Below are 10,000 nucleotides of genomic sequence, written 5' to 3'. Positions count from 1 at the left end.
TTAGCCGGAATAGCGGTGATAAAAAAACCGTGGACGAGCCAGTGCTTTTTACTTACACAGATGAAGTTAGTAGCGTTCAGATTATCAGATTATTTAACAGCTAATTAACAAATAAACCACGTAAAAAATGGCTAAACCCCATGTCGTTAATTGTTGATGCGTGTCTCTCACTTTGTTTGTTTGACTTTTAGCTCGCTGAGGTAATCGAGCTAATTTCCCACAATGGCAGAGCAAACAAAAAAAATCAAATGTATAAAAAACATACATCTGGCAAAATCCACTAAAGACAAATTGGATAAATTCAACAGAATAAGGGGTAAATATCATCACTTCAATGTGTGTGTGTGTGTGTGTGTGTGTGTGTGTGTGTGCATATATATATATATATATATATATATATATATATATATATATATATAAATGTGTATTTAGTTGGTGTATATAATTAAAGGTGTATTTAGAACAGGTATCACCAGGTCACCAACCCTCTTCCCTGAGATCTTCCTTCCTGCAGGTTTCATCTCCAGCCAAAATCTAACACATCTTTTAGTTGATCAAGAACTCCTTAAAGCAGTGATGAGATGATCAGGTGGACGCCATTGTGGTTGGAACTAAAGTCTTCAGGAAGGTAGATCTCCAGGAACAGGGCTGGTGACCTCTGCTCATATGATTAAAGGTATAGTTGGTGTTTATTACGTGTGTACCAGGTGCTGAGGTGAAATCTTGTGGGTTTTGGGACCTGGTGGTGATCACAGCAGTAGATGAAGATCAAAGGTGTTGGTATGAAGCTCAGCTACAGGAGAAGATCCGCAGGCGAGAGCTTCCCCTCAATGTTTATCATGTGTTTGCAGATCCTCCAGGCTACAAAATCGGCGAGTACAGGAGCAGAAAATCACCTGAAATACAAATTCATCCTGAATTATGAAAATAACATGTGTTTGTGTGTGTGTTCAGGTAATGGAGGCTCAACACTACACGTTCTGCAGCTCCTGAGTGATGAGTATGGAGAGTCTTTATCCAGATTCAGAGTGCTCCTCATCCACGCTGGTGAACTTTTACACTTTAAATTCATCACCTGAAATTTCCTGATAAATTCAACAATACAGACTGGTGCTTATGTTATGTTATGGTGCTAATGTTCCTCAGATTGATCTTCATATATAAGTTTATCAGCTTATTAACGGCTTATTAAGGATTAATTGAGGATTAATAAGTGTGTTAGAGCTTCTGATCAGAGCTAAAGAATTAAAGGAGCAGTTTATAGCCTCAGGTAGGGGGCGTGGCCTAAAGTCTGAAGGTGGAGTGGTGGATTTGGGATTTACTGTTTATATTTAATCATATCATGTCAAAGTAATGTTAAAGCTGTGGTTATAACACATCTGAGGTGTTTATCTGTAAAGTATCCACAGCGCCATCCTGTGGCTTTTTAGGTAATTACATTTTCTAAACTCTTCTAGATCAGGGGTTCTCAAACTTTTGCAGCCATGATCTCCTTCCACAGTGAAAGAATTCCCAAATATGCCCTTTATGATCAGAGCACAGATTTAATATAAATTAAAAATAGCACAAATACGTCATAATTATTTATTTGAGCCATTAAATCACCACTTCCTGCTTTTATTATAATTACAGTTAGATTAACATTTATTATTATTATTATTATTATTATTAGTAGTAGTAGTATTACTTTTTTTTAGATATTAATTTTTAGATGAACTGTTTTCATTTCAAGTTATCGCTCAGTTTTGCAGTCACAGACCACACTTTGAGAACCATGGTTCTAGATCACATCATTAGTCTGATTAGTTCAAATGAAAATCACAATCAAAGAAAACATTACACAGATCATATATATATATATATATATAGTCTGTGTGTGTGTGTGTGTGTGTGCGTGCACAGGAGGGTGGAGTCAGCGTTTACCCCACGCCAGCGCTCTGGGGAAGATCTTCATGGCTCTTCCACTGGGAGATCGTGTGTATCAGATGTTGGATCTGAAGCTGCTCATGTATGTGGATTTTCCTGCTCACATGAATCCTGGCGTGTTGGTCACATGTGCTGATGACATCGAGCTCTACAGTGCCATCCCCAGGGTGGAGTTTAATAAACCTGGCTTCACCGCTCTCGCACACCCCTCCCCCCTGTCCATCGGCCAGTCACACGGCGTGTTTGTTCTCGAACCCGGAGATGAGCCGCCTGTCCATGATGTGGAATATAGAACCTGTCTCCAGTTCCTGCACAAGCCTAGTGTGGAAGTAATGCACAGGAGTGGCGCTGTAATCAGGAAGCAGGATGATGAAGTGGTCTACACGGACAGCACGTATTACATCAGTTATGGCACGGTGGAGACGCTGCTGGTCCTGTTCAGAGAAATCGGACCTCTGAGGTGTGAGATTGACGCCTACGGAGACTTTCTGCAGAGTTTAGGAACCAGCGCTACGGCTGAGTACATCAACAACACTGAGAATGTGATGAAGAAGGAGAAAGATCTGGTGGAGGCCAGAAAGAAGATCTTTGAGCATCTAAGAGGAACAAAGCTGAATGTTGTAATCCTCAATGAGTCAAAATTCTACCACCTGGGCACCATAGAAGAGTACCTGTTCCACCTCACTGTAGATCCGTGTCTACGAGAGGAACTCGGCCTCCAGACCATCACCTTCAGCTCATGTCCTCTGGACGTATGTGAGAATAAAAACGTGTGTGTCATACAGAGCATCGTCCACCCAAGTGCACGAGTGTGTGAGAGCAGTGTGGTGGAGTTCTCCAGGCTGGAGGATGGAGTCGAGCTGGGCCGGAGCTCCATCATCAGTAGCTGCTGGGTGGAAAGGGGTCTCTTCGTTCCCTCCAACACCTTCATGCACTCGTTCGCCGTGTGTTCAGATGGCAGGACGAAATTCATCACTGTGGCATTTGGCATTCAGGATGATCTGAAGAAGACGGTGTCCAGCCGTGAAGACGTGAGCAGGTTGGAGGTGTTTGGTGTTTCTGTGGGAGAGTGTGTGAGTCGCTGGGGACTGAGCGTAGGGGACATCAGGGTCTCAGGAGACGGCTGTGTGTGTAACCTTTGGACCTGCTGCATGTTTCCCGTGTGTGAGGACATGAAGACCTCATTCTCTATCACGCTTCAGATGGTCCAAGCAGCTCATGGAGATGGAGTTGTGAGTTTACACAAATACACACTGCTCTCACTGCAGGACATCCTCCACCACAAAGATCTGGAGACCATGTTGCGGTTCAGAAACGATCTGTATGAGGTAATTCTGCAGGGAAAATGAGATGCAACACATCAGGACTACCAACATCTGGGAAAAATATCAAGATCTTATATATCTTATATAATATATCGTATATCCAGCTAAATGGAACACATCGCATTTAAAAAAAATTAAGCCCTTATCTCCTGCAATGTGTGTTTGTGTTTCAGAATTTACTGTCTACGATCTCCTCACATCACAATCTCTTCACGTCACTATCTCCTCGTGTCACTATCTTCTCACGTCACAATCTCTTCACATCACCATCTCCTCACGTCACTATCTCCTCATGCCACAATCTCTTCACGTCACTATCTCCTCATGTCACTGTCTCTTCACGCCACTATCTCACGTCACTATCTCCTCACGCCACAATCTCTTCACATCACTATCTCCTCACGTCACTATCTCCTCACATCACAATCTCTTCACATCACTATCTCCTCACGTCACTATCTCCTCACATCACAATCTCTTCACGTCACTATCTCCTCATGTCACTGTCTCTTCACGCCACTATCTCACGTCACTATCTCCTCACGCCACAATCTCTTCACGTCACTATCTCCTCACATCACAATCTCTTCACGTCACTATCTCCTCATGCCACAATCTCTACACGTCACTGTCTCACGTCACTATCTCCTCATGCCACAATCTCTACACGTCACTATCTCCTCACGCCACAATCTCTACACGTCACTATCTCACGTCACTATCTCCTCATGCCACAATCTCTTCACATCACTATCTCACGTCACTATCTTCTCACGCCACAATCTCTTCAGGTCACTGTCTCCTCACGTCACTATCTCCTCACGTCATGATCTCTTCACAGGGTTCTGATTCTCTTTCTCTGCACTCTGACTGTCAGCAGGTTTTAAAGCTCTGATGATGTGTATAAATTTGCTCTGATTCTTGATATTGTAGAAAATATATAAAATATAAAAAAAATAAAATTCTGTTCTGTTCTCTTCTGTATCAACTGATTATTATTATCAGAACACACTTAAAACACCAGTTCAGTTTTATTTTTATAGAAATGCTAAGAAGAGACTCACAGCAGCTTTACAGAAATCCAGATGTTTTTATTTGATATTTAAAAGTTTTATATTTTAGACTCATAATGTGAAGATAGAGAGAAACAAAGTTACAGCTCTGTTTTATCTTTGTCCTCACACACACACACACACTTGTACATAAACACACACACACACACACACACACACTCATATACACAAGCACACACACATATACACAAACACACACTCATATTCACAAACAAACACTCATATACACAACATCGTTAACTAAGTTGTTTAACACGTTTCGATGTAAATATGAGGAAATGAAGCTGAAATTCTGATCTATCGTCTCATATTCATCGTTTGATCTCAAAGCCAAATGTCTTCCATGTACAACACAAACAAAAGAATTGGCCTTGCTGTTCCATTACATTTGGAGGTGACTGTTTATACACACACACACACACACACACACACACACACACACAAAGGTTTATCAAGGTTCAGCTGTCACACATTCCTCCCAGAGCTGCTGTTTATTTTTAGCAGTAAGGCGGTGATCCTCTGCTTTATCTTCTTGCCTCTGCATTGTGTTCAGGGAGGCATAGTGTTTATTAACGAGTGGTGTTTATCCCAACAGCATTGTAGTGTTCAGCAAGGAGCAGTGTTTATCACAGTGACATTACAGTGTTCTATAAGGAGCGGGGTGATGGGGAATTATAAATCCAGACCAACACAGACATGTACAGGTAAAAACTAAGAACCTGAGTGTTGAGCTGTTTATAACTGTGTTCAGTGATTATTACAGTTTTCAGTGAGTGTTCAGAGTTTATGAAAGTGTTCAGTGATTGTAACAGTGTGCAGTATTGAACCATTTCCACTGTTTGTAACAGTGTTCAGAGTTTAGAAGTGTTCAGGTTTGTAAATATTCAGTGTTGAGTGTTTAAGTGTTAAGTGTTTGTAAAAGTGTTCAGTGTGTATAACAGTGCTCAGTTTCATGATTTGGGAGATCAGCAGGAGAAAATAAAAAATAATTAAATTAGCACTAACACCGCTGCTGTCGTGCTACCTGCAGGAGACAAGCGCAGTCAGGCAGGGCGGCGAGTGCAGGAAAGACGTGAGCTGAATAGCAGAAAACAGACAAATATCAGCGAACAATCCAACTGGGATAAAGCGAGGAATCGTATCCGTAGATAACAGGCAGGAAAGTCCAAATACCGGGAAAAACTAGATTAACTCTAAGGCTTGGTAATACCACTAAGTCACAAGAACTAAGCGTTTACTTCACGAAGGCGCGACGCTTAACGAGGCCTTTTATAACTTCGTCAGCCACACAGGTGTTGGTGATCAATACTCAGGTGAACTTGAGCGCAGGCATGGCTGGGAAGTGTAGTCCCCATCCGCCATGTCCGCAAGTGGCGCTGCCCTCTGAGTATTGCGGCTGCGAGTTTGCCGTGGCGTAACAGAGCCCCTCCCCCCCAAAGGGCTCACTCCGGGAGCCGAATCCCTCCGAGGCCTCCCTCTCCTCCGGAGTCCCAGCCTCTCTGGGTAAGCCGCATGGAAGTCTCTGCGCAGACTCCTGTCCAGGATGTCCTGGGCTGGGACCCAGCACTGTTCTTCTGGGCCATATCCCTCCCAGTCTACCAGGTATTCGAGCTTGCCCCTCCTCCGTCTGGAGTTCAGGATCTCGCGGACACGGTAGGCTGGGCGGTCTTCAATCTCTAGTGGTTCCGGTGGGTGGTCCTCCGGCACCGACGTGGCCAAGGGGCCCGTTATGACTGGTTTAAGGAGCGAAACATGGAACACTGGACGACGCCCCCAGCAGGACTGGAACGCTGGACGACACCCCCAGCGGGACTGGACAGCAGGACAGCTTCCCCGGGTGGACAGGGTAGCGGGACAGCCTCCTCGGCTGGGCTGGACAGCGGGACAGCTTCCTCGGCTGGGCTAGACAGCGGGACAGCTTCCTCGGCTGGGCTAGACAGCGGGACAGCTTCCTCGGCTGGACAGGGCAGCAGGACAGCCTCCTCAGCTGGGCTGGACAGCGGGACAGCTTCCTCGGCTGGACTGAACAACGGGACAGCTTCCTCTTCGGGCTGGAGCTCCGAAGCTGAGACCTCCCCGTAGGTCTCGGGCTGGAGCTCTGAGGCCGCCAAGTCGACCTCAGATGGGAGCTCAGAGGTTGCCATGTTAACCTCGGGCTGGAGCTCCACAGCTGAGACCTCCCCGTAGGTCTCAAGCTGGAGCTCTAATGTTGCGGTTACCCCCCCCCAAAAAAAAAGTTCTAAGCCAGCCTTCGGTTCCGGACTGGGCAGGGTGACTGGGTTCTCAGCAGGGCAGGAAGGTGAGACGCAGTTTGGCACCACGGGAAGGGGGCTAAGCGCCTCTAGGTTGCGGAGTATCTGATCCATCTCAACCTCCCACCGCTTCCACTGCAACTCCTCCTGCTGTATCTTCAGCGCAACTTGGTACTCCGCTTGCTGCTTCCTTAGCGCAGCTTGGTACTCCTCCTGTTGCTTCCACTGCCAAGCGTAATACTCCTCTGGTGTCGGGAAGTCCCAGTAGTAACGAAATTTCCCAACACTGAGCTGTCCTGCTACTTCCATATTTAGGCGCAGTATTCTGTAACGACACGAGACTATAACCAGGAAGTAATCGCAGGAGCAATGTCTTTATTAACAAATAAGCAACCAAAACACAGGGAGCACGGTCTCTACTGAACAAGATTAACTAGAATAAACATGAGACTAAAGTCTAGGCATTGCACGGGAACAGGACATGGAAATAAGCCTGCTTCGCGAACGTAACGTAACCACTTACGAATACTCATTAAACATTAAACATTAATAATTAATACTGCGCGAAGTGCGCAGCCACGCAAGGGGTTTAAATGACAAACACAATCAAACTAAAGCATAGACACCTGGGGCAAATAAAGACACACCTCCAACATAAACCAATACCTGAACAGGAAGAGAACGAACCAAAACAAAAGGCACGTGTCCATTTCACACAGTTCAGTTACGTGCACATGCGGGCATAGAAGCTGGGCCACAGTGCCATCTGCCGAAGAGGGCGTAACAGGTGTAAACATTATTACTACGACCTGAGCAGAGAACAGTTAAGAACTGTGTATAAATGAGTTTTATGTAAAGTTTAAACTGTAATTACAGTAAAAATTAGTCACAAAATCATCAGTACCATAATGTTATATAATGTGTTATTATTAATCAATGTTTTTCCCCTACATCGCAGTTATTGTGGTAGAAGCCAGATAGTGTGTACTAATGTCAAGAAATTAAATGTATTTATATATATTATATAATTATATTATATTATATAATATATGATATTTATATAATACAGTAGCAGCAAGAATGCAACAGAGTCAATGCAGGAATGTGCAAATATTGCAGTGAGAATGGGATGGTGTTCAGTTCAGTGTGTGTGTGTGTGTGTGTGTGTGTGAACTGTGTGTGAGGGGTGTGTGGGGTCATCTACAATGCTGGTGGCTTTGCAGATGCAGCGTGTGGTGTAAATGTCTGTGATGGGGGGAGAGAGACCCCAATGATCTTCTCAGCTGTCTTTACTATCCGCTGCAGGGACTTGCGACCGATGAGGTGCAATTTCCAAACCAGACAGTGATGCAGCTGCTCAGGATGCTCTCAATAGTTCCTCTGTAGAAAATGGCGAGGATGAGGGGTGGGAGTTAGGCTTTTTTCAGCCTTCGCAGAAAGTAGAGACGCTGCTGGGCTTTCTTGACTATGGAGCTGGTGTTGAAGCACCACGTGAGGGTCTCCATCAGGTGAACACCAAGGAATTTGGTGCTCTTGACGATCTCCATGGAGGAGCCATCGATGTTCAGCAGAGAGTGGTTGCTCCATGCTCTCCTGAAGTCAACAAACATCTCTTTCATTTTGTCCACATTCAGAGACAGGTTGTTGACTCTGCACCAGTCAACAATTAAATTTTTTCAAGAAACAGATATAATCATGTTTAAGGTGTTTATATCCAGTTTGTGGAGTGTGTATTCGTACTGACAGCTTTTTCACACATTTTAGTGCATTTGTTCAAATCAGAGCAAAATTTATACTTTTGGGTCGTTTGCCATTTAGAACAAAATCTGGTGAGGGGTGTGTCAAGGGGTGGGGCTAAGAATACTCATAAACCTTTCATTGGTCAGAAACAGGGCTGTTTCTAGGCATAGGCAAACTAGGCGGTCGCCTAGGGCGCCACCAGCTTGGGGGTGCCAGTGAATGCCCCAATGCCCATGGCCCCGCCCGACTCACGCATCCACAAGAAAGAGAGTACATTGTTTTTATTATTATTTTTAATTAGTAAGTTATTTAGTTTTTTTCTATTTTTGATCAGGTAACACTTTATGATTGCATGTGATTATCTGGTATCCCTGGTGATAGTTAGGAAGAGAGAGAGAGATGTACAGGGCAGCGAGCGTCTGTGCTTGACTGATCTTTCATCATGAAAAGGTCAAAGCCATCAGGGGCTCAGTATCGCAAAAAGAAAAAGAGGATAAAAAAATAAAGAGAAATATAAAGGTATGTGATTAGTAGTCTGTGGACGGTAAAGACCTGTTTTGCCGCCTATTAGCGCTCCATCATGACGAGCACAACACGTTCACACGTGACACGCTGTCCTAGCAAGAATTCCCCATGTGTTAAAACACAGCAGCTGAATATTAGCATAATAAAGATGGATTTTTAAAAAATGCTATCAGAAAGACAGTGATCAAAAATGAACGTTTAGTGTATATTGAAGATAGTGTTGTTACTATGACAACCAGGGTAGCCCTGCCAAACAACTGCAGTCTGAACTGAAAAAAAGTATTAAAGTTATTGTACATGAATAATTTCAATATGCAGTATATGTTTACATCCTGTGCTGTATAATACTAATAATATTATCTCTAAAATAAAAGTGTTTCCACACATCTCGCCTGGGGCCAAAACAAACCTTTCACAAGTGTGTGTGTGTGTGTGTGTGTGTGTGTGTGTGTGTGTACAGATGAATGGAAGAAGAAAGTGAGCGAGTCGTACTCTGTGATTATGGAGAAGCTGGATGATGATCTGAGGATTAAAGATGAAGAATATTCTGAGCTCAAACACGTGTTCAGGTGAGAAACATTTCCAATCTTCTACAGATTTATCACCGATTTATAACTGATGAAATGATATTAAATCTTTATAGAACTTATCAAATTCATAATATATAAGTCACAGACAGCGTTGTCCAGGTTTGAGGTGAGACAGTTCGTCCGTAACGTCGTCTCTGTGTTTATAAACATCTTCAGTTCAGATGAAGCTTTTAACAAAGTGAATCTAAACTACCGCTCAGAGGCCGGACTCTCCCTGCTCCACCTGTGCTGCATCTGCACAGGTACCAACCCACACACTCACACACACTCACACACACTCTCACACTCACACACTCACATACACTCACACACACTCTCACACACTCACATACACTCACACACTCACAGACACTCACACTCACACACACTCTCACACACACTCACACACTCACACTCACACACACTCTCACACACTCTCACACACTCACACACTCACACACTCACACACACTCACACACTCACATACACTCACACACACTCTCACACACTCACATACACACTCACACAATCTCACACACTCGCACACACTCACACACTCACACTCACACACACTCACACACTCACACTCA

At 44.0% G+C, this 10,000-nt stretch overlaps 2 protein-coding genes across 4 annotated transcripts in view; both read left to right on the top strand.

Moving 5' to 3' along the window:
- fpgt (fucose-1-phosphate guanylyltransferase) overlaps positions 1–4,652 on the top strand; it is a 4,695-nt gene extending 43 nt beyond the window's left edge. The window contains exons 1-5 of one of the 2 annotated variants that reach the window (XM_053625895.1): positions 42–65; positions 192–316; positions 708–872; positions 955–1,047; positions 1,903–4,652. In XM_053625895.1, coding sequence (XP_053481870.1) covers positions 223–316; positions 708–872; positions 955–1,047; positions 1,903–3,275 — 1,725 coding nt within the window. In that variant the 5' untranslated portion in view covers positions 42–65; positions 192–222 and the 3' untranslated portion in view covers positions 3,276–4,652. Of the gene's footprint in view, positions 317–707; positions 873–954; positions 1,048–1,902 lie in introns of both variants that reach the window. The other variant, XM_053625894.1, reaches the window with a different exon arrangement.
- An 8-nt stretch (positions 4,653–4,660) lies between these two features.
- tnni3k (TNNI3 interacting kinase) overlaps positions 4,661–10,000 on the top strand; it is a 23,022-nt gene continuing 17,682 nt past the window's right edge. For both annotated transcript variants that reach the window (XM_053625885.1, XM_053625884.1), the window contains exons 1-3: positions 4,661–5,028; positions 9,302–9,410; positions 9,588–9,673. In XM_053625885.1, the coding sequence (XP_053481860.1) occupies positions 4,668–5,028; positions 9,302–9,410; positions 9,588–9,673 (556 nt within the window). In that variant the 5' untranslated portion in view covers positions 4,661–4,667. The remainder of the gene's footprint in view (positions 5,029–9,301; positions 9,411–9,587; positions 9,674–10,000) is intronic.

This window comes from Ictalurus furcatus, chromosome 5, assembly GCF_023375685.1.
Source record: "Ictalurus furcatus strain D&B chromosome 5, Billie_1.0, whole genome shotgun sequence".
Classification (NCBI taxonomy): domain Eukaryota; kingdom Metazoa; phylum Chordata; class Actinopteri; order Siluriformes; family Ictaluridae; genus Ictalurus; species Ictalurus furcatus.
Note: the sequence above shows the minus strand (reverse complement) of the source record. Positions and strands in the feature narration are given on the sequence as shown.